This window comes from Schistocerca piceifrons, chromosome 1, assembly GCF_021461385.2.
Source record: "Schistocerca piceifrons isolate TAMUIC-IGC-003096 chromosome 1, iqSchPice1.1, whole genome shotgun sequence".
Lineage (NCBI taxonomy): Eukaryota > Metazoa > Arthropoda > Insecta > Orthoptera > Acrididae > Schistocerca > Schistocerca piceifrons.
This window is the reverse complement of record NC_060138.1, coordinates 1042119214-1042145297: the sequence shown is the minus strand read 5'-3', so window position 1 is coordinate 1042145297 and position 26084 is coordinate 1042119214. Positions and strand designations below refer to the sequence as shown.

General features: G+C 43.7%; 1 protein-coding gene across 1 annotated transcript in view; it reads right to left on the bottom strand.

Annotated features, from left to right (window-relative positions):
• Positions 1-26084, bottom strand: part of LOC124796384 (progestin and adipoQ receptor family member 3-like) — a 184813-nt gene that overhangs the window by 104672 nt on the left and 54057 nt on the right. Inside the window, exon 2 of the mRNA XM_047260551.1 lies at positions 10675-10814. Within this exon, the coding sequence (XP_047116507.1) occupies positions 10675-10776 (102 nt within the window). The 5' untranslated portion in view covers positions 10777-10814. The remainder of the gene's footprint in view (positions 1-10674; positions 10815-26084) is intronic.

Genomic DNA, 26084 nt, shown 5'->3' with positions numbered 1-26084 from the left:
CAAGAGATAACGGCTAAATAACACATGGACTTCATGTACTGTGCCCGTGGAACCGGTATGTCGCCCGTCGTTCACGACTGTGTGTCCTCCAAGCTAGTCAGTCAAAAAGATGGCCGTCTGAGTTTACGTGATTCCGGAAAGGAAAACGCATTGTACGCGAAACTCGTCAGTATTCTATAAAACGAAAGGACTTCTCACTTCTAACATCTTTGTCACTGAGGATAAAAGGGATTTTGTCTTTCAGCTGTTGTTTTCTCCACTGCGCGAAAGCGACGTGAGGTCTTGCAGCAGGAGACAGGTAGAAAGGTCCTGCTTGTGATGTTTCGGATAGTGTTTAGAATACGAGTGTGGTTTGATAAGTCTGCTATATTTCCGTAAAAGAATTGAATATTTTTGTTGCGCCTTCATATTGGTAAACTCGATTATTCCAAGGATCGTATAAGGAATTTCAATAATGTACAGCTTACAGTTCATTGTTGATGGCTGTCTGAATTGGTCAGTGTGTCGACTCCTATTGAAAATGGAGAAAACCACGTTTCGTGCTGTTATTAAACGTATCATTTGAAGGACTGCAGTGACACACAAATCAAAACAGAACTGGATGAAATTCACACGGACACTGCACCATCATTGAAGACCATTTACTTTTGGATTACTGAATTCAAACGTGGTAGGACAAGTACCAAAACGAAGCACGCTCCGGCTGTCCAGTTGAGGTCACCACAAAGGAAACCAATGACAAAACTCACGATATGGTTATGCAAGACCGCCGAATAAAAATTCCTGAGGTTGCTAAGACTGTAGCGAGCGAGTACATAATATCTTGCACAGATAACTGGTTATGAAGAAGCTGCATGCGGGATGGGTGCCATGACCGCTCACAGACGCGAACAGTCGGTACAACATTGCAACGCAGTGTCTGGCGATGTTTAATTGCAATCCACAAGACTTTTTGCGTCGATTTTCGATTGTTGATGAACATGGATTCACCATTAGCTAAATTGGCAGTCAAAATAGTGTAAAAAGGTAAGTGAAAGTGCACTGAAGAGGGCAAACACCATTTTGTCAGGTGGTAAAGTGAAGGCCATTGTTTTTTTTTTGGGATTCCGAAAGAAAAATTTTCAAGATTACTCGGAAAAAGGCAGAATTCTAAATGGACACTTTGATGTTTCATTGTTGGATCATCTGAAACTTGGCGTTGGCTGAAAAAAGACCAATGTTGGCACGCAAAAAAGTGCACCATCCCACACACCAGCGACAACAATGGTGATAGTGGATGAACTGGGCTTTCAATTGGTTCATCATCCACCCTGTTTACCAGACTTAGTCCCAAGAGACTTCTTCTGAATCCCTAAACTTTGGTTTGCTGGGAAGAAATTTTCATCAAATGAGGAAGTGGTAGTTACAGTCAACAAGTATTTTGCACAGTTTGACGAAACCTATTTTTCCGAAGGGATGAAAAAGCTGAAGGATCGCTGGACGAAGTGTATATTCCTCGAAGGAAACTATGTCAAGCGTAAATTGAAGTGTTTAGGAAGTGAATATTTTTCCTCACTTTTTTTGCAGACTTACCAAAGCGCTCTCGTATTGTGGACCCCTGAGAAATTTCACAGATATGGGGTGATGCCAGCGCTGTGGAATACCATAAAGAAAGATGCGTCACATCTCGTTAGGGCAATCAAGGCATTCACATCTGCTACTCTTCCAGCTAGGAAGTTCCCTAGAACTGAAAATTGGAAAGTGTCCATCAAGAAAGGAAATGTGAAAGTACACTACTGGCCATTAAAATTGCTACACCAATAAGAAATGCAGATGATAAACGGGTATTCACTGGACAAATATATTATACTAGAACTGACATGTGATTACATTTGCACGCAATTTGGGTGCATAGATGCTGAGAAATCAGTACCCAGAACAACCCCTCTGGCCGTAATAATGGCCTTGATACGCCTGGGCATTGAGTCAAACAGAGCTTGAATGGCGTGTACAGGTACAGCTGCCCATGCAGCTTCAACACGATACCACACTTCATCAAGAGTAGTGACTGGCGTATTGTGACGAGCCAGTTGCTCGGCCACCATCGACCAGATGTTTTCAGTTGGTGAGAGATCTGGAGAATGTGCTGGCCAGGGCAGCAGTCGAACATTTTCTGTATCCAGAAAGGCCCGTACAGGATCTGCAACATGCGGCCGTGCATTATCCTGCTGAAATGTAGGGTTTCACAGGGATCGAATGAAGGGTAGAGCCACGGGTCGTAACACATCTGAAATGTAACGTCCACTGATCAAAGTGCCGTCAATGCGAACAGGAGGTGACCAAGACGTGTAACCAATGGCACCCCATACCATCACGTCGAGTGATACTCCAGCATGGCGATGACGAATACACGCTTCCAATGTGCGTTCACCGCGATGTCGCCAAATATGGATGCGACCATCATGACGCTGTAAACAGAACCTGGATTCATCCGAAAAAATGGAAGTTTTGCCAATCGTGCAACCAGGTTCTTCGTTGAGTACACCATCGCAGGCGCTCGTGTCTGTGATGCAGCGTCAAGGGTAACCGCAGCCATGGTCTCCGAGCTGATAGTCCATGCTGCTGCAACCGTCGTCGAACTGTTCGTGCAGATGGTTGTTGTCTTGCAAACGCCCCCATCTGCTGACTCACGGATCGAGACGTGGCTGCACGATCCGTTACAGCCATGCGGATAAGATGCCTGTCATCTCGACTGCTAGTGAGACGAGGCCGTTGGGATACAGCACGGCGTTCCGTATTACCCTTCTGAACCCACCGATTCCATATTCTGCTAACAGTCATTGGATCTCGACCAACGCGAGCAGCAATGTCGCGATACGATAAACCGCAATCGCGACAGGCTACAATCCGACCTTTATCAAAGTCGGAAACGTGATGGTACGCATTTCTCCTCCTTACACGAGGCATCACAACAACGATTCACCAGGCAACGCTGGTCAACTGCTGTTTGTGTATGAGAAATCGGATGGAAACGTTTCTCATGTCAGCCCGTTGTAGGTGTCGCCAACCTTGTGTGAATGCTCTGAAAAGCTACTAATTTGCATATCACAGCATCTTCTTCCTGTCGGTTAAATTTCGCGTCTGTAGCACGTCATTTTCGTGGTGTAGCAATTTTAATGGCCAGTAGTGTAGATATTCGTGGCGTGAAGAGATTGCCTAGTGTTTAGACTAGAAAACATAACTGCAGCGCGAGCACTTTTAATCGAAGTAGGAAGGAGTGGCAGTTGGTTGACCACGTGTTGCACACTAACGAGTCATTCTTTCACGACATGCGACCTTGACCGTTAAGGCAGTGCGAGCCAGCACTGTGCTGCCGTAAGCGGCGTGCGACCAGCAGGTATGGAGTCGGACGCCTGTTACGATGTGGAGAAACAGGACACAGTGGGCATTGTTTGTATGAACGGGCACGTGGAGTTCCCGATTCTGATTGCGTAATGTGTTACTTGAAGTGTACGATCCTGGCGTAATAGCAAAGATAACGGTCTTACGGGACGGCTGCCGCTACGAATCGGACGCAGGACTTCAATGGACGATTTGTGACCAACGATGGTGAGTCCTAGGCGGACATGACAGGTATTGAGGTGGAGAATACTGACCGACTGGGTGAGTGGGAAATATTTCGTGACATATACAGAATCAGTCTCTTCGCAATCACATCAAACGTTGCTCAAATTGGTGTACTTTTGCAAGTTCACTCGCATTGGTACGGAAGATATGAATATCTTTGAAACATTATTTCTGCGGTACGTTGTTTGTTATGCTTTGTGACGAACTTGCTGTTGCATGGTCGTTGTCTGGAGAGTAGCCTTATATGAAAGTGAAAGTGGATGATTAACAGTACAGACAAGAAGAGAATACAGGATTTTGCATTGTGGTGCTACAGAAAAATGCCGAAGATTAAATGGATAGATCCAGTAACTAATGATCGAGTTCCGAGTAGAATTAAGGAACTTTGTGGTACGACTGAAAAAGAGATAGTTTGGTAATGGGCGGAAGTGTGAGTGGTCAGAATTGCAGATGGAGTTAAATGGATGCAGGGTTCAGTAGTTATGCGCAAGAAAGACTGACATGGAAAACTATACCAAATCAATCTTAGCATTGATGACTGTAGTAACAAACAACAACTAATTACAACCACAAATAAATATATATTAATAATATACGCTGTGGTATTTCAACTGCAGATAACACACAGTTCGTTGTTCAGTCAAATTTAATATATCCTTAAATCGGGCAATAATTTTTACTGTACCGTTTACTGAAATAAGGGACAAATTAGAGTTTAATGCAGAATACATTCCAGTATAAGGAAATGAAATATATCCCTACAAGCGACTGAACCTACTAGGTGTAAGCGGCAGATTTCAAATTAAACTTCGTATTCGTCGCCTCGAAAGTCCTCTCAATACGACAGCTGCTATAGTGGTGGTCAAAAGATAAGATGTGTTGCATGAAGATTTTGCACAATCGAAAGCAAGAGCACATAAAGGTACAACAAGTTATTATTAAGTTCCTGTCAATTTCCAAATACCGACGTTCTACCCGCTCGGCTAGAAATGAGAATGTATAAAAACTACTTTCTTTTTGTTAGTCGTGTCCCGTAGTTGCATTACACAATCACAGTGTTTTTAGTACGTTTTGTCCACATTCTCGGTCGTAATGTTATCAATGAATGCAGCATCACTAAATACTTCTTCAGATGTTACTCTACGTTATTTCTTCACGTCTTCGTTTCAAATTTGCTCTTAAAATGCCACCAGTTAAGAGTGACTAGTGTCTGTTGTGCATCTGCTACACTTAATGACAAATATACAGCTGCACATTACTAGTATAAACAAAGCACAGAGTTCATAATAGACGTTAAAACATTACGTGAAAGATTTTGGCTCAGGACACAATGAATGCGATAAAGAAGCTAGTTGCGTCTAAGTCTGGATTTCAACGAAGGTTAAGGAAGAAAAAGGGGCTCAGGAGAATGGGATAGTTTGGAACATGGAAGACGGATAGTTTTGGAGACTGAAGAGGAACCTTATGTGGTGAATTTTGATATGAGAATGTGCATGGTGGTGCGACTCTGGAGTTAACTTAGTGAGCTATTGCAGTTTATAGATGTGACTTAATGATCTTGAGAACTATAAGCATTTTTATGTCGCAAGCGCTGATGCAAGCTGAAAATGAGCTGGGTTTTGTAGAGGATGGTCACGCAATGTTGTCAGAGAGAGCTTTCATTATACAAGAAATTATTATTATCAGCACCTCAATCTACTTTCCGTTGCCACTCAGAGGCAAGAGGAAAAGCAAAGAGATTAGTGAACCTTAAATTGGTAATCCTCGCATGTGAACCGGAAAGAAGAGTCATTAGGCTGTAAAAGGACTCTTATTCTATTAACTGCCATTAATTAAAAACGAAAATGGCGACTGGAACGACAAAAACATTCGTGAAATCTGTGTGTTTCTCCTCATTACGTAATAACACTAGAGTTTCTTTCTTGTTTCCTAGGGATGATAGCATGATACTTGACATCTTGAGGCAATTGTGGGAACTTCGGGAAGGTTTAAACATTCTGTTCAGAATACGAACGAGGTTTTTAGCAGTCTGAAAAATCTTTTAAACTGTCCCTCGAGGTTGATAACGCGAATGGTGACACATGATAGAGGAGGATATTAATGTAGATACATTTACAGTTTACTCGTATACTGATTTTTCTATTGGCTTAATATTAACGTCTGTCCATTAAGATGAATCTTGGTAACAAACAAAATACCTATTGCTCTGGACCACCATATCAAATGCTCGGGTTAATTTATCTGAATAAACATGCTTCTTCTCAGGGTTATTTTTTAGTCTGTATAAGCCTGTGAATAAACAAGTATTAATATTCTAATCAGATCAAAAGTCACTCAGACGGATGTTGATTATTCTACTGGCACTTAAGAACATGATCATCAGCGCCTTTGAAGGATCCCAAACTATCTCATGGTTTGAAATATGTCAGCTCTGACCAGCGAAATTGCTGTGATGATTCCCCGGGAACACATATTAGAAGTTTTCTTCAGAATGTCGAGCTATATCAACATGGATAAAATCAATTAATCAGTCACGTTGTCATCTACTAAAATCCACTAACCGTTTGACAAAAAGTGCTTAAGACACACTAAACTATGACACTTAAACTATTCAGCTCGCTGTCTCCGCGATTGGTGGTTAATTGGTGTCACCGTAGTTGAATAAAACTGTACTGATGCTCACCTTGGATATTACTTAATGCAAAGAGAATCAGCTGAACAAAAAGGCTAAAAGTTTCTGTTTTAGCTTATTAAAACACAAGAGACCGAGATATCCACTCACAGATCATGGATATCCTTTCCGTAACACTCACATCTCGTCTGCTCGTGCGCAAGGCGTTCGGCTATTACAAGCACGAAACAAAGCGGCTAGCAGAGGACAGTGAAACAAGCAAATAATCCTAATACATTTTATAATTAATTTTTCCTCGAGACATTTGAGTCTCATCTTTCTCTACGATAATGATGCAATCTGAAGAAATGAATTAAATGTTGTGCCACAGATAGGACTTAAACCCAGTCCTGTTGCTTAGTAGGCATAAATGTCGGTTGCTACACCACCGCAGCACTACGCTACCAGTTTTGCATGGACTACTGAAGTCCAACGCCCTCTCCAACACAAACCTTAATTCACATCTTCAGCTTATTTTCGCCTTTTTAGATCGTCACTACACATCACCTACACCTGATGTAAAAGATTTCCCCATGACGTCCAACGATGGGGTGCTATTCCAGTGTTGGAGAGCTTCGGCAATAATGACGATCTAAAAAGGAGAAAATAAGTCAGTGCAGAAGTGTTAGCTGTAGTGTTGCATTGGTGTAAGGACTTGCGTTCTACCTACTCAGCAAGGAGAACCAGGTCCAAGTACCGATCGCTGCACAAAATTTTATTCATGTCTCCAGCTTCCATCATTACAGTATTCCTAATAAACATAGGTCTGGAAAAGAGTATTTTCCTGATACGCCATATTACGGCTGAGTACATGAATACGGAGTTCCTTAGGATCCTAATTGCAGATACCCACTTCAGAACAAACAAATTAGACCAAGTGTTCCACGAGGCCACCGTTCAGGTGAAGACGTGGTTTATCGCGTTTCCTTATCGATGACCGTACACGTTCAAAAAATGCGAGGTGCGTACGAATGCAATGGCAACCATCCACAATGCGTTTCTGGAGTTAATCGACACTATCAACAGGCATGGAATATGCCACAACTTTTAAATATCCCCACATACAAAAAGAATCCAATGGGTTCAAGTCGGGGGATGTGGATGTTTATCGCTTTGACGAGCTGCGACCGATGCACTTGTTGCCGAAGCTTCGCGTTACGCATTTCTGAACAGCCACATGGAAGTGTGCCAGTATACAAATATGTATATCTTTCCACAATAAGAAACATAATCCAAAACTAACCTTAGATATTAATAGTGTTGTAACGTTGTCATGACTGCACCTGTGCATAGCTCTTATCGGAGAAACCATTGGTTTCCGGGCCTATATTTCTCCTTCTTCTTTTTCTTATGCCTTTGGCGCAGGGTCGGCATGGTTACCATCTGATTTGGCGCGGCTAACTTAGGGGGGTACCGGATGTCCTTGCTCTCGTCACGTTGTTACCCCCTGGGACGTAATATGTGTACCCCTACTACCTGCGTCTTGTATTATTGATGTGGAAGAGGGCGAAAGTTTTCTTAATATTTGCGAACCGTGTAACTGAGGCGGAACTTGCGTACTAGCTCGGTATTCACCTAGCTGGACAGGGGAAAGCGCCTAAAAATCTTATCCAGCTTGGTCGACACGTAGACGATTTCATCTGCGGCCGGCGCACCTAACCGTCCCGGAAGCAGCGCTTTAATATGCACGGTTATGCTGGCGGGTCTTTTCCGGTCCTATGTTTATTCGAATTCTATGTTTCTTCCATTGTCCTCTACCTACCCCTTTCTTTTGTACCTACAATAGACAAAACACCAAATACAGAGTGCAACAAAAATGTATGGCCGAACTTCCAGGACACATCTCCACACGTGGAAGAAAAATATGAATTATACGGACAAGTGTTCTAAAACGTTTTATTTCCTTGTGAGAACTCATTTCCTACAACTCTCTGAAAGGCATTAATCATGGATGCACACAAGAAGTGAACGCACTGGCGTACGACATGAAACTCTCTTACGAGTAATGTTTACAAAAAGGAGCGGTACACGATGCAGAGATTCTTCGTTTCCGCACTGTGGCAGGCTGAGAAATCATACGTAACACTAGAGGCATACATCAGCGCATCCGTACTTCAGTAAGCTAAAGATGCTGTAAACACGTTTTAAGAGAAGTTCTGCAATCTTGTGCTTGAACAGTAGGCAGGTTACACTTATGACTGGCCATGAGCCGCCATGAGGCGCTTCAGTCTGGAACCGCGCTGCTGCTACGGTCCCAGTTTCGAATCCTGCCCCGGGCATGGATGTGTGTGATGTCCTTAGGTTAGTTAGGTTTAAGTAGTTCTAAGTTCTAGGGGACTGATGACCTCAGATGTTAAGTCCCATAGTGCTTAGAGCCACTTGAACCACTCGGTATGAGGAGTTGAGGAAACACCTACAGACGATGGGTGTAGAGGAAGAAGCCGCTTAGTGTAGAGTATGTGGTGAGGGCATGGGACCACACCATCATTTAATTTTCCAGTGCGAAGCATTGGAGGTCAAAAGACACAGAATATTGTAGCCCTCAATCCTGAAGATATTGAGTCTAATACATAATTATTAGGTTGATGCATAAGTTTTTGTTTCGCATGTTGGTATTTCGGTTGTTACGAGTTTATTTATCTATTGTCATTTTTTATTTGTAGCTCACTGTTGCTATTTGAGTTTTTGTCATTTGGAGATAGAGAGTGGACCCGTACACCTTAGAAAAGGAGTGCCAAGTGGAGAAATTGGAACATTTCCGACGTATTCTTTTTGGCTCTAAGCACTATGGGACTTAACATCTGAGGTCATCAGGCCCCTAGACTTAGAGCTACGTAAACCTAACAGACACATCCATGCTCGAGGCAGGATTCGAACCTGCGACCGTAACAGCTGCGTGGTTCCGAACTGAAGAGCCTAGAACCGCCACAGTGGCCGGCACATGTTCTTCTGTTTAAGTTCAAGAGAGGGATGACAGCAGCAGAGGCAGCCAGAAACATTTGCGCCGAGTATGGGGACAATGCCATAGGACAGAGCACGGCAAGGAAATGGTTTTCTCGTTTTAAGGAGACTCGTTACGATATTACTGACTCACCACGTTCAGGAAGACCTTCGCGATTTGATGAAAATAGTTTAAAAGCGTTAATTCACAATGATCCACGTCATTGTGCTCGAGAACTGGCAAATGTGATGAACTGTGATCATTCCACCATCGTCCTACATTTTCAAGCCATGGGGAAGGTTCTAAAGTCGGGTGTATGGATACCGCACGCTCCAAGCTAAACTAACAACAATCAGCGGGATAGCCATATGCGCATCTCTGCTTCCTCGTCATCAATTGGCTTGTGAACAACACTGACTATTCCTATCCTGTATCGTTACTGGTGATGAGAAATGGTGTCTTTATGCTAACATAAGGAAAAGAAAGGGATGGTTGAGCTCAAACAAAGCAGCAACTTCCCGTACACAGACCTGAGCACATGCATAAAAGATAATGTTATGCATGTGGTTGAACAGCGACGGTGTGGTGTACTACGAATTGTTTACTCGAGGTGTAACCATCAGCCGGCCGGAGTGGCCGAACGGTTCTAGGCGCTTCAGTCTGGAACCGCGCAAACGCCACGTTCGCAGGTTCGAATCCTGCCTCGAGCATGGATGTGTGTGATGTCCTTAGGTTAATTAGGTTTACGTAGTTCTAAGTTCTAGGGGACTGATGACCTCAGAAGTTAAGTCCCATAGTGCTCAGAGCCATTTGAACCATTTTTTTGTAACCATCACTGCTGGCATTTATTCTCAACAACTGAGACGTCTTGCAGAGGCAGTCCAAGAACAACGACCAGGAAGGCTACGATAACGCCCACCCGCTTTCTGTTAGACTGACAAGAAACACTATACAGGAGCTTGGCTGGGAAGTCATTTCGCACCCACCTTATTCACCTGATCTTGCGTCCTCAGATTTTCACCTTTTCTGCTCTTTATCGAACAGCCTTCAAGGAACTCCGTTTCCGGATGAAAAGGAGCTCCGAACATGGCTCGACGAGTTCTTCGCCTCAAAAGCACATGTTTTCTACAGTTGCGGCAGCGAAAAGTTACCTCAGCGTAGACAAACTACTGTAAATAGTGGAGGAGAATATATTATTGATGACTAGTCTCTGTTACGTGTATCTGTTGTGTTTATTGAACTTACGGAAAAACGCTACGAACTCACGCAGCAACCCAATGGTAAAGCATCTTCTACTACTCTTTAAGGGTATCATCTGGCTTTACTAGAATCTGTGGCGAGTAATAGCACAATAAACTCAATTTCGGTGCGGGCAGTAGCGGGTTAAGACCGCTGTTGTTTAGTCTCCCTGCGCCAATGAGTCAACAGACGCAGAGGGCGAGTGCGCCGTGCCTACCTGTTTGCCGTCTTCCATCAGGCGCTCCTCCGGCGACGCGGAAACGGCGGTGGAGTCGGCGGGCGGCGCGGCCTTCTCGCAGACGGCGGCGTGCAGCTTCATGGCTGGGCACCTGGTAGCTGGTGGCTGGTAGCTGGGACCTGGAACACAGCCAGCGGGCGGCGCGCTGTCAGACCGCTGCGGCTGTTGCACTTGACCAGCTGGCCGCGATTGCGCCTGGGCGGCAGCCGGCGGCCGGCGGACGGCCCGTGACGAAACCCGGGGCGCGGCTTTCTCCCGCCAGCAGACGGGTTGCGGCAACGCGACACGCCGGCCGGCGTCATCGCGCTACTGCCGCTTAAGGCACTTAATGCTACTGATGTGCCGCGGGTACATACTGCATAGTTATCAGCAGACAGGAATACCGGCGCTCAGACCAGTCAACACGTTTCCATTAAAAAGCCACGAAACAGCACAATCCATCTCACGAAAACACTTAAGGGGGGTAGGACGTCAAACGGGACGACTTGGAGCAGGAGAGCCACCACAGGAAACTTTATTTTCTACTGTCTGTGGTCTAGCGGTTCTAGGCGCTCAGTCCGGAGCCACGCGACTGCTACGGTCGCAGGTTCGAATCCTGCCTCGGGCATGGATGTGTGTGATGTCCTTAGGTTAGTTAGGTTTAAGTAGTTCTAAGTTCTCGGGGACTGATGACCATAGATGTTAAGTCCCATAGTGCTCAGAGCCATTTGAACCATTTTGAATGTCTCTTGCAGCGGTCTCTCCGTGATATTTTCAGAAATTTTATAATTTCATCAGTACATATCTCGAAATATCTCTTCTTATCTTACCGATTCCTAAACTTTAATATACGATGATTATCAATGCAAAGTAGTTTCAAGCCCTATTATTCCTTGGATCGTGCATTTACTCCATGGAATAGCTTCTCTGCTATCTATGTTTTCTCATATGAAAAGAATGATTCAGATCTTGCCGATTAGCCGTTAAAGAACGAAGATGTATATGTATGTATTGTTGAGCTAGTCGCCATCTTGATGAGATTCTGTATGAGAAGGAATTTAATACATGAACTAAAGTAAGTGTGTTCGCGTATTATTTAACTGATTATTATTGATAGTGTCTGCTTACTACGCTGTGTTGCACGGGATCAGTGGGGAACGTCTGACTTACACTAGACGAACCCCCCTTTTTGTACGCTCAAGACATCCAGTTTATTACTTTCAATAAATGGGCTAACACGGTCTTACCATCAGATCTCCGGTCTTCCCCATGTGATCACCGAAAGTTAATAATTATTACAAATGTTTTCAGGAGATCGACTCACAATTTTCGTCGCACCGAGACTTCGAAATTGCTTCACTGCCTTATGGAATTTAAGCTCAATTTAATCAGAATAGAACAGTATTGAACTGTGTGATGTGATAAGCCTGCTTTGGGAATGAAAATTCCCTTAATATACGCATATTCTTTTACTATCCTGATCAGTGAAGCTAAATCAGTCCGGTGTGAGAGAGGTTTTAAATTTCAGACCCCACAAAAAAAAATATTAAAATGACCAGGAAGGATTCAGGATTCACACTCATAGCAGTGGAAGTGCAAAAACATAGCAAAATAATTTTTCTTTAGATATGAAATTTCATCACTTTTTCACTTACTGTTGGCTGCATTTGTTGCTATAGGTACATTTTTCTTCCCAAGTAAGAGAGATTCTATGATGAATTTTGCACAGCATACAAACCATACTTATAGGTGTATGAAACTCTAGAATTTTCCAAATCTATTAAAAACTGTGATAAAAATTGAGATAATTAACTACAAAATTAGATTTTTTTCTAATCATGAAGTTTAAAACGTAACTGCTCATTCATTTTTTCATAAATGGAATAGATTCTAGAGTTTCAGACACCTGTAAGTATGGTTTGTATGCTGTGCAAAATTCATCGAACAGTCTCTCGTACTTATGAAGAAAAGTGTACCTATAGCAACAAATGCAGCCAATAGTAAGTGAAAAAATGATGAAATTTCACATGTAAAAAAAAATTTTGTTATGTTTTTGAACTTCCGCTGCTACGAGTGTGAATCCTTTATCCTTCCTGGTCATGCTGACAACGTTTTATGAATTTACTTGTATAAGTATAGACAGTGGAAATTAAAATGTCCTGTGGTGCCCCTCCTGCTCCAAGTCGGCCCGTTTGACGTCCTACTCCCCTTAATCACTTGGGTTGCGTCGTAGGTAAAGCAGGTAGAAGACTTCAGTTCATTTGTAGGAACTGGGAAAATGCAGTCAGTCTACAAAGGACGTCACTTACAAAACACGCCTGTGAAACACCTGTGGACCAAAGAGACAGAATTCCACAGAGAGTGGAGCAAACTGAAGAACCTTCTGCAATGTTTTGAGTATCCAAAACAGAGGGGCATAGTACACGATAGTGCATAAGGAAATTACGAAAACTAGTGTAGAATTATGAATTCACGTATTCACGTAAAGTCAAACACATTGAAGTTCTTTCTGTGCTGGTGTATAACACAAATGTACGAAACCACCGACAGATAACATTTTTACTCTGTACGTGCTTGAAATAAGATACACTACTGGCCATTAAAATTGCTACACCAAGAACAAATGCAGATGATAAACGGGTATTCATTGGACAAATATATTATACTAGAACTGACATGTGATTACATTTTCACGCAATTTTGGTGCATAGATCCTGAGAAATCAGTACCCAGAACAACCACCTCTGGCCGTAATAACGGCCTTGATACGCCTGGGCATTGAGTCAAACAGAGCTTGGATGGAGTGTACAGGTACAGCTCCCCAATGAGCTTCCATACGATACCACAGTTCATCAAAAGAAGTGACTGGCGTATTGTGACGAGCCAGTTGCTCGGCCACCATTGACCAGACGTTTTCAGTTGGTGAGAGATCTGGAGAATGTGCTGGCCAGGGCAGCAGTCGAACATTTTCTGTATCCAGAAAGGCAATATGCGGTCGTGCATTATCCTACTGAAATGTAGGGTTTCGCAGGAATCGAATGAAGGGTAGAGCCACGGGTCGTAACACATCTGAAATGTAACGTCCACTGTTCAAAGTACCGTCAATACGAACAAGAGGTGACCGAGACGTGTAACCAATGGCATCCCATACCACCACGCTGGGTGATACGCCAGTATGGCGATGACGAATACACGCTTCCAATGTGCGTTCACCGCGATGTCGCCAAACACGAATGCGACCATCATGATGCTGTAAACAGAACCTGGATTCAACCGATAAAATGACGTTTTGCCATTCGTGCAGCTAGGTTCGTCGTTGAGTAAACCATCGCAGGCGCTCCTGTCTGTGATGCAGCGTCAAGGGTAACCGCAGCCATGGTCTCCGAGCATGCTGCTGCAAACGTCGTCGAACTGTTCGTGCACATGGTTGTTGTCTTGCTGACGTCCCCATCTGTTGACTCAGGGATCGAGACGTGGCTGCACGATCCGTTACAGCCATGCGGATAACATGCCAGTCACCTCGACTGCTAGTGATACGAGGCCGTTGTGATCCAGCACGGCGTTCCGTATTACCCTTCTGAACCCACGGATTCCATATTCTGCCAACAGTCATTGGATCTCGACCAACGCGAGCAGCAATGTCGCGATACAATAAACCGCAATCGCGATAGCCGACAATCCGACCTTTATCAAAGTCGGAAACGTGATGGTACGCATTTCTCCTCCTTACATGAGGCATCACAACAACGTTCCACCAGGCAACGCCAGTCAACTGCTGTTTGTGTATGAGAAATCAGTTGGAAACTTTCCTCATGTCAGGAAGTTGTAGTTGTCGCCACCGACGTCAACCTTGTGTGAATGGTTTGAAAAGCTAATCATTTGCATATCACAGCATCTTCTTCCTGTCGGTTAAATTTCGCGTCTGTAGCACGTCATCTTCGTGGTGTAGCAATTTCAATGGCCAGTAGTGTATATTCGTAGTCTTCTTGTTCTGCGGGTACAGTTATACGCTGCGCAAAAGTTAGGCACGATTTAAAAAGGAAATTCGGCTACTGCTTATCTTACAAGTTTGCACCCGTACTATCTCGCCACAAAATCACGAGTGACTTAACCAAGAGGGCCATATCAGCCTTCGGCTGAAATCGGAAATCTGTCAGGGGTGTGCCTCGCTCACTGCTTTTGGGAGGCTTAATCGTATTTCGTTGTTTCCGTATTATAACTTGCGTGTTATGACAATATGCCGTTTCAAGGCAACAAAGCAGTAAAGATTTACTCGTATCATAAACCTGTCACTCTAGGTACTTTTGCTATGTCAGTTAAAGGTGTACTTGCTGTATAAATCCTTAGTAGATTCTCAAATTAACGAGAGATGGTATTCGAAACTGTATGTAATAGCTGTGGTCATGTAGATAGACATGTGCAGTTATGCAGTCGAAAGAAGTGAAGATGTGCCATAAGTTTCTTTCTTTCCCAGTTCCATTCAGTACCTCCTCGTTAGTTATTCAGTCTGTCCAACCAATATTCAACATTCTTCTGTTGGACTACATTTCAAAATCTTCCACTCTCTTCTTGTCTGAACTGTTTATTGTCCACTTGTCAGTTCCATACAACCCTACATTCCGGACAAATGCCTTCGGGAAAGACTTAGAAACACCTAAATTTATCTCGCGAAGAGTTAATTGCATAACTATGAAGTTTCAGTACACATATTTCGGCGACTAGTTTCGAACCGACTGGTGCATTCTCTATCCTGGCCTACTGCGACTGCACTGAAAGTGTCTGATCTTAATGACGACCATCTAAAATTGGCAATCCATGCAACACACAGTGATGGTAGATAAAGTCAGAATCAAACTGACTGACTGTGATTTGTATAGTGAGCATATCTATACTGTGTCATTTATCTAGCGTCAAGATCAGTCACTTTATCTACAGTCTCAGTACGTCAGGCTTGAGAATGAACTGTTGTTGTTGTTGTTGTGGTTTTCAGTCCGAAGACTAGTTTGATGCAACTCTCCATGCTACTGTATCCTGTGCAAGCCTCTTCATCTCCGAATAACTGTTGCAACCTACATCCTTCTGAATCTGCTCACTGCATTCATCTCCTGGTCTCCCTCTACGATTTTTACCCTCCACCCTTTCTTCCAGTACTAAATTGGTGGTCCTTTGATGTCTCAGAATGTGTCCCATCAATCGATCTCTTCTTTTAATCGAGCTGTGCCACAAATTTCTTGTCTTCTCAATTCTGTTCAGTGTTTCCTAATTAGTTATGTGAGCTACCCATATGATCTTCAGCATTCAACTGTAGCACCACATTTCAAAAACTTCTATTCTCTTCATGTCTGAACTGTTCATCGCCTACGTTTCACTTCCATACTCGGCTACACTCCAGACAAATACATTCATAAAAGATTTCCTAACACATAAGTCTACATTCGATGTTAACAAATTTCTGTTCTTCTAAACCAATTTTCTTGTCAGTACCAGTCTATATTTTATATCCTCTCTACTTCGGCCATCAACATTTATTTTGCTGCTCAAATAGCAAAAATCATCTACTAGTTTAAGTGTCTCGTTTCCTACTCCAATTCTTTCAGTATCACCTGATTTAATTCGACTACTTTCTATTATCCTAATTTTGCTTTTGTTGACGTCCATCTTATGTCTTCCTTTCAAGACACTGTCCATTCTGTTCAACAGCTCTTCCAAGTCCTTTGCAGCCTCTAACAGAATTAGTGTCATAGGCAAATCTCGAAGTTTTTATTTCTTCTCCTTGAACTTTAATTCCTGCTCCAGATTTTTCTTTTATTTCCTTTATTGCTTGTTCAATGCACAGACTGAATAACATCGGGGATAAGCTACAATCCAACCACTGCTTCCCTTTCATGCCCCTCGACTCTTATAGCTGCCATCTGGTTACTGTACAAGTTGTAAATAGTCTTTGGCTCCCTGATATTCCCCGAGGTCAACTTCTACCACTTATTCCATTATTCTGTAAAGAATTCGTGTTAAAATGTTGTAACCATGACTTATTGAACTAATAGTTCCGTAATTTTCACAACTGTCAGCAACTGCTTCCTTTGAAATTGGAATTATTACATTCTTCTTGAAATGTGGGGGTATTTCACCCGTTCCATACATCTTGCACACCAGATGGGATAGTTTTGTCATTGCTGGCTCCCCCAAGACTATCAGTGGTTCTGACGGTGTGTCGTCTACTCTCCCGGCCCTCTTTCCACTTAGGTCTTTCAGAGCTCTGTCAAATTCTTCTCGCAGTATCATATCTTCCATCTCAGCTTAATCTAAGTCGTCTTCCACTTCTATAATAGTGCCTTCAAGTTCATATTCATTGTACAGACCCTCTATATGCTCCTTCCACCTTTCAGCTTTCCCTTCTTTGCTTAGGACTGGTTTTCCATCTGAGCTCTTGATATTCATACGGGTGCTTCTCTTTTATCCAAAGACCGCTTTAATTTTCTGATAGGCGGTATATATCTTACTTCCGTGAAAAGCGCTTCTACCCACCAAATTGCGGTCAGAGTCCACATCTGCCCCTAGAAATGTCTTACAGTTTAAAATATGGTTCCGAAATCTCTGTCTAATCATTATATAATCTATATTTGAAGTCTTCCGTCGTCTCCATATCTCTTCCACGAATAGAACCTTCTTTCATGATTCTTTAACCAAGTGTTACCGACGGTTAAGTTATGTTCTGTGTAAAATTCTACCAGGCGGCTTTCACTTTCATTCCTTTCTCCAGTCCATATCCACCTACTATTTTTCCTTCTTTTCCTTTCCCTACTGTCGAATTCCAGTCCCACATCACAATTAAATTTTTGTCCCCTTTAAGTATCTGAATGATTCCTTTTATCTCATCTTCCGTTTCTTCAATCTCTTTGTCATTTACGGAGCTCGATGGGATATAAACTTGTACTACTGTAGTAGGTGTGGGATTCGTGTCTGTCTTGGAGACGATAATGCGTTCACTATGCTGTTCATAGTAGCTTACCTGCATTCGTGTTTTCTTACTCATTGTGAAACCCACTCCTGTATTACCCTTATTTGATTTTGTATTTATAAGCCTGTAATGACCTGACCAGAAGTTTGTTCCTCCCGCCACTGAACCTCACTAATTCCCTCTATAGCTAACTTCAACCTGCCCCTTTCCATTTTTACATTTTATAACGTTCCTGCCCGATTAGGGGATCTAAATTCCACGCCCCGATCCGTAGAACGCCAGCTTTGTTTCTCCTGATGACTACGTCCTCTTGAGTAGTCACCACCCGGAGTATTAACTAGTCGGTTCGAAACTAGTCGTCCAAATATATTGCAGCTGTGACAGCTTTGTAATAAACTCTACATGAGATAAAATGATTGGTGGTTCTATATTGACGAAATGCTGAAACAGTAAAACCTAAATTCATATTCACCTGAACTCGTCTTTTTCAGAAATGCTTTTCTTGCTATTGACAGTCTGCATTTCATATCCCATGTAGTCCGGCAATCGTCAGTTATTTTGTAGTCCAAACAGCAAAACTAATCTACTACTTTTAATGTCTCATTTCCTGATCTAATTCTCCCAGCGTCGTCTGATATAGTTAGAATACATTGACATAAGACTAACAGTGCATATTGACCTATACAACGAAGAACTTCACGAATCGTGGGAGGTTTGTTCAACGCACTGGCGAGCGCCTCGAAAATGCCGAAAAATTTGAAGTGTTAACTATTTCACGAAATCCTCTTTGCAAAGTTTCAAGAACCAGCATTAAGTTAGGAAAGTAGGAATCTTCTACATACCGCTCCTGTACGGACTGCGAAGACAAGGTTAGACTAATTACAGCGCACACCGAGGAATTCAAGCAATCAATCTTTCGGCACTCCATACGTGAATGGGGTCGAGAAGCAGCCCTAATATGTCATACAGTGTGAAGTACCCTACGCCATACGTTTCACAATGGTTTGAGAAGTATACTCAAATACTGAGACGGCCTAGTTGGCCGAGCAGTTCTAGGCGCTTCAGTCCGGAGCCGCGCGACTACTACGGTTGCAGGTTCGAATCCTGCCTCGGGCATGGATGTGTGTGATGTCCTTACGTTAGTTAAGTTTAAGTAGTTCTACGTTCTAGGGGACTGATGACCTTCGATATTAAGTCCCATAGTGCTCAGAGCCATATGAACCATTTTTCAAATACTGAGATATAATACCTGACCAAAAACTTGTTCGAAATCCCCTCGTACTAACTATTCAAAATAAAGGCCACAATAGACTTAAATTAATAACCGGCCGAAGATCAGGGCTGAATCACATGACCAAATCCACACATACGAGATCGTCAACCGTCCCATTCTTACCGTTGCAAATGCTGGACGGACCTCCGCTAAAGTTTTAAAGCTCCCTTCAAATTCTTGGACGACACGCACTCCGTCTCGCTTTCTGTAACTGACTGTCTTCTCACTCCCGTGCCTTGTTCCAGCTAACGTTTTTCCGTCTCCTAAAACGTAAGGAATACTTTCGCCTGACCTACGCCTCCCATAAATCTGATTGCCAAAACCACGTCGTACGGCAGCTTTGAAACCCTGATCCACTGCCGCGCAGATGGCAGCACATCCCACAATCCATCCGTGACCGAACACTCCACATCTCTTCCCTCTAGTTGTTTTAACGCCTTCCACTCTCAGAAGAGGCAAAATGTGCATCTTAGTTATATGTAGTTTGCCTGGTGTATCAATTTTCAGAAGCGTTTGTCCATTTGCTGTTGTGCAACGCCTATTCCGTAGAGATTTAGTGTGAGTCATAGCCTGAATAGTGGGTTTTCGTGATGGAGTAGAGAGTGTCACGTGTGCTGTAGAATCGGGCACAAAGAAGGGAAAGCGCGTCGCCGGAAGAAGGCTCTGCTTGTTGAGGATGGGAACAGGGACGCTTTGTCGGCAATGAAAACTGAACAAGCAGGCCAGCTGGGAGACAGCTCCGCTAACGATTAAGTTATACTGTTCGTCAGGCAACATACGACAAACGTCAGACTGGCAGGAGGAGTACTGAACTGAGGTGACAAAAGCCATGGGATAGCGATATGCACATATACAGATGGCGGTAGTATCGCGTACACGAGGTAGAAAAGGATAATGCACTTGACGGAGCTGTCATTTGTACGCAGGCGATTCATGTGAAAAGACTTCCGACATGATTATGGCCACACGACGGGAATTAACTGACGCAAAGGTACACTACTGGCCATTAAAATTGCTACACCACGAAGATGACGTGCTACAGACGCGAAATTTAACCGACAGGAAGAAGATGCTGTGATATGCAAATTAGTAGCTTTTCAGAGCATTTACACAAGGTTGGCGCCGGTGGCGACACCTACAACGTGCTGATGACGAAAGTTTCCAAACGATTTCTCACACACAAACAGCAGTTGACCGGCGTTGCCTGGTGAAGCGTTGTTGTGATGCCTCGTGTAAGGAGGAAAAATGCCTACCATCACGTTTGCGACTTTGATAAAGGTCGAATTGTAGCCTATCGCGACTGCGGTTTATCGTATCGCGACACTGCTGGTCGCGTTGGTCGAGATTCAATGACTGTTAGCAGAATACGGAATCGGTGGTTTCAGGAGGGTAATACGGAACGCCGTGCTGGATCCCAACGGCCTCGCATCACTAGCAGTCGAGATGACAGGCATGTTATCCGCATGGCTGTAACGGATCGTGCTACCACGTCTCGATCCCTGAGTCAACAGATGGGGACGTTTGCAAGACAACAACCATCTGCACGAACAGTTCGACGACGGTTGCAGCAGCATGGACTATCAGCTCGGAGACCATGGCTGCGGTTACCCTTGACGCTGCATCACAGACAGGAGCGCCTGCGATGGTGTATTCAATGACGAACCTGGGTGCACGAATGGCAAAACGTCATTTTATCGGTTGAATACAGGTTCTGTTTACAGCATCATGATGGTCGCATCCGTGTTTGGTGACACCGCGGTGAATGCACATTGGAAGCGTGTATTCGTCATCGTCATACTGGCGTATCACCCGGCGTGATGGTATGGGGTACCATTGGTTACACGTCTCGGCCACCTCTTGTTCGCATTGTCGGCACTTTGAACAGTGGACGCTACATTACAGATGTGTTACGACCCGTGGCTCTACCCTTCATTCGATTCCTGCGAAACCCTACATTTCAGCAGGATAATGCACGACCTCATGTTGCAGGTCGTGTACGGGCCTTTCTGGATACAGAAAATGTTCGACTGCTGCCCTGGCCAGCCCATTCTCCAGATCTCTCACCAATTGAAAACGTCTGGTCAATGGTGGCCGAGCAACTGGCTCGTCACAGTGCGCCAGTCACTACTCTTGATGAACTGAGGTATCGTGTTGAAGCTGCATGGGCAGCTGTACCTGTACACGCCATCCCAACTCTGTTTGACTCAATGCCCAGGCGTACCAAGGCCGTTATTACGGCCAGAGGTGGTTGTTCTGGATACTCATTTCTCAGGATCTATGCACCCAAATTGCGTGAAAATGTAATCATATGTCAGTTCTAGTATAATATATTTGTCCAATGAATACCCGTTTATCATCTGCATTTGTTCTTGGTGTAGCAATTTTAATGGCCAATAGTGTAGTTGAAGCTAGACGCATGGGACACTCCATTTCGGAAATCGTAAGGGAATTCAATATCCGAGATCCACAGCGTCAAGAGGGTGCCTAGAATATCAAATTTCATGTATTACCTCTCACCAGGGGCAACGCAGTGGCTGACGGTCTTCACTTGACGACCGAGAGAAGAAGCAATTGCGTAGAGTTGTCAGTGCTAACAGAGAAGCAACACTGGGTGAAATAACCGCAGAAACCAATGTGGGACGTACGAGGAACGTATCTGTTAGGATAGTGCTGCGAGATGTGGCGTTAAAGCTCTTTGGCAGCAGTGTCTAGCTCATATTAATTCCCAGGCACTCAATACTCCAGAAAAATGTTAGTACGTGGTGCTGCACAGTATCAGTCAAAGAAATGGTCAATTATTCGAGAACCTATCGTCAATCACGATCTCACATCGAATGAAATATGCAAACGAAATCGTATAATAGCACATGTATGGAGGCAAAATATTGCCGCCTCACAGCCTCGTTCTATATACGTAATATATACGTAATTAAGTCTGCGCGTAACCCTCAATGCGTGAGCCCTACTCGCATTTGCCCGATTTTTTGCTTAGATAAAAGTATAACACAAAACATATTACATAAACACAGAAAAAAATACAGTGGCTTGTGAATCAGTCTCACCAGCCACCTACACCAAAAAGATCAATGTCAACATCGACAACGAACCGACAACTGCTTGTTTATTTAAAAGAAGTATGCTACTTTAAAGAAAAACGTGATGTACTGAATGTATCTGATTCACACGTGATTTCGAGACCAATGTAGTTGTCATCAAATCTGCAGCAATTTGTGAAGGGTAGCACTTCTGTCACGTTGAACGATTCTCTTCAGTCGTCGTTGATCCCGTTCTTGCAGTATCTTTCTCCGACCACAGGGATGTCGGAGATTTGATGTTTTACCGGATCCCGATATTCACGGTACACCCGGGAAATGGTCTTATGGAAAATTGATCACCACCTCGAAGATGCTGTGTTCCGTCGCTCCTGCGCCGACTATAACACCACGTTCAAACTCACTTAAATCTTGATAACCTACGATTGTAGCAGCAGTAACCGATCTAACAACTGTCTTGTATAGGTGTTGCTGACCGCAGCGCCGTATTCTACCTGTATACATGTCTTTATATTTGAATGTGCATGTCTATACCAGTTTCTTTGGTGCTTCAGTGTAGTACGAAATTCTATACCACCGTTAAATAATTTGTAGTCCCCACGTGTAGAAACAGGTGCTTGTATGTCATTCTCGTATTTGATATCGTACATAGCCTCAACAGATGCTGTTACCGTTGCTGGGCTCTCGCCCTCGTAGTTCTGATGGTCTTCGGCCTAGCTAAATTGGCTCTGCGTTGTATACTTCCAATCCTATCCTAGACATCTGCCCGATCACTCGGGAGTCTGACAAATGGTGCAAATTCCAGTATGAAAATCGAATTGCTTTAGCACATATTTTGCGTTTTCTGTTCCTTGCATGTGCGTCCTAACACCCTGCGTCCTCAGACTCTTCATTGTAGTTTTCAGTGAAGAATATGCTATTGATCCCTTTCGCCTTCTAGTATGCCGCGTTGTACGATAGGACCGCGAAGATGTCCTTTAACTGTAGAAGTAGATGTCCTTTAACTATAGAAGTTCTGATAACAGGCATTCGTTAAATGAGCTCTGTGTCGTAAAGATAACGTCTCAGCTTTCCGGAACGTTTACGTTCACTGATAAAAGTTAATCGTAGGTAGTTTGACTTTAATATTCCATGAAAAAGATGTTTATGTTGCCACATCAACGGCCCTTTGACTAATGTCCATATTCATGAAGCTATAAAGAGCGACATACAAAATCATCACAAGGACAGTATACTTCCTCTTTTGTGCCTGGAGATTAACAACTATTAAACTCTTTCCCATTCTATTTATTTATTTTGGTAACATTTATAGTTTCTATTCTGCTGTTTCCGACGTTTTCTATTATTTTTTGATGAACAAATGCCGGAAAAGGTGAAGTAACAGACAACAGTTCAGGAATCGCCAAAGCGTAATATGTGAATGGAAAATGTAGCTATAGCGTCAAATAATACTTTCATCTTTACGAAAAAATCCATTTCTTTCTGTACACTTTCGTGAAAGAAATATAAGGCAGCCGGCGGAGTGGCCGAGCGGTTCTAGGCGCTACAGTCTGGAACTGTGCGACCGCTACGGTCGCAGGTTCGAAACCTGTCTCGGGCATCGATGTGTGTGATGTCCTTAGGTTAGTTAAGTTTAAGTAGTTCTAAGTTCTAGGGGACTTATGACCTCAGCAGTTGAGTCCCATAGTGCCCAGAGACATTTGAACCAAATATAACGCAGATAATAATTTTTCGAGTTACTGAGTTTTCTCTTAGTGTGCTACTGTTGGAGCATTTCAGATCGGAGTGCTACAAGAAAAGATTGCTTGTAGCATGAAGAAGCTGTAACGGTCGCGGATACGATGTCTCTCTGTCTAAGACATTCCGCTCCTTGATGAACCGAACCACGGAAGTTCTTAATCATTGATTATATCTGTTACCAGAGTGGTCTTCCTAACAGCGCACGACTTCCGAGTTCCAAGCCACGCAATTCACTAGACAGAGCTGTCATTAGATCCGAAAAATTGCCTCAATCAGAAAATGATCCAATCCGTTCGAACCCGAAATGTCCTGATGACACATTCGACTACTGTATCGAAATAAACAACGCACTTTTACGTGTTACCCTACCGAGAAAAACAATGCCTCGTGAAAGTAGGTAGAAGAAACGTAAAGGGAAATGCAAAATTTACGGGAAACGGGTGTAAGGCGAGCCGATGTGGTAAGAGTAGGAGCGTGTTTGGTACAAACAGCGCAGTGTATCGTGAAGGCGGCGAAAGTGAAAGTGTTCAGCGGTAACACACTCGTCGTAACTCTAGCCGCGGCCTTGGGACTGTCAGTGCTCAAGTGGACTGCCGACTCGAGTGGGACACTGCATCAGTTAAAACAACGCGAGTCCGGCGGCCTTTGGGGGTGATACTCTTCACACATCTCCTGGGAAGAGATAAGGCTTGGTCGTTGTGTGGATGAAATTGCTTAGGCAGTCAAGTGCCCTTCCTTCCACATCATCAATACCTTGAGGCAGCTGTCCCCGAACTTTTGAGAATCCTGGTACTTTGATGGAACATTTTCTTTATTTTGAAGGTTGAGAAAATTAATATAATTTTAAAAGAGAGGAAAAGTTGATTTAGTCACTGTTTACTTCATTTGTAAAACATAATGAGGAATTTAAATAAAATAAGGAAAAATGTCGGAAGAACGCCTTGCTATTAATAGCTTTTTACGGAGCACTTATTCACTTCCTGCGGGACGCCAGTGTTCCGAGGAACACAGTTTGGGAAACCCTGCCTTAAGATGTATGAGAATATCATTTGGCATGGTCAAATTTGGAGATAATCGATCTGTTCCGTTGGAGCTGCGGATCCTTAAAAATCCTTAATAATCAAGTTCGCAAATGTAATTTTGTTGGTTACTAGTTTCGGATTATCTGCATCCAATCTTCAGTTGATGACAAAACACATGGATTACTGTACAACTGCCAAACGGCACATCGGCATAATTTGTGTGAGCAAGATCGTTTGTCACTCAGGGCGTCTGACATAAATCTGATACGCCTGACGTACAGGTTAATCACCTCTAGCTGAATTGCTTGTGAAGTGGCAACAATGTCTATACATCTACATCTACGTTTATACTCCGCAAGCCACCCAACGGTGTGTGGCGGAGGGCACTTTACGTGCCACTGTCATTATCTCCCTTTCCTGTTCCAGTCGCGTATGGTTCGCGGGAAGAACGACTGCCGGAAATCCTCCGTACGCGCTCGAATCTCTCTAATTTTACATTCGTGATCTCCTCGGGAGGTATAAGTATGGGGAAGTAATATATTCGATACCTCATCCAGAACCGCACCCTCTCGAAACCTGGACAGCAAGCTACACCGCGATGCAGAGCGCCTCTCTTGCAGAGTCTGCCACTTGAGTTTGCTAAACATCTCCGTAACGCTACCACGCTTACCAAACAACCGTCTCTAATGTTGGCAACACTCAATTTTATCGGAAAGTTGAGTACAGCTGTATGTTTGTGTGTCAGTTGTTGTGCGAAGCACATATTGCTGAGCTGTTACAAAAGTGGGGCAGTTTGCATTAGAACAGCGAATTGATATTGTGGAGTGCTACGCAAAGACAGGCTCCATTAAGGAACATTCGGAAACGTTTCAAGCGAAGCATCCTGGTAGGAACCTCCTCACGACCAGCACTTTTCAAGATCTGTACAAGAAATGGAGAGTTGTAGGATCCGTTCAGAATGTGCAGAAGAATGGGTGACCGACAGTGAGGACCCCAAAAGCTACAAACAGAGTTCGCATGGACATTATGAGAAGTCCGTGCCAAGTTGGTTCAAATGTGTGTGAATACCTAAGCGACCAAAGCGCTGAGGTCATCGGTCCCTAGACTTACACACTACTTAAATTAACTCATACTAAGAACAACACACACACCTATGAACGAGGGAGGACTCGAACCTCCGGCGGGAGGGGCCGCGCCGTCAGTGACAAGACGCCTCTAACCGCGCGGCCACTCCGCGCGGCCCGTGAGTATGCACCGATAGTAAAGAGGTAAGGCAACCGCTTGCAGTAAGCGGGAAATTCGGGTTTGAGTCCCTGTCCAGCACAAATTTTCATTGTTGTCATTCCATTATACAGGAACATTGC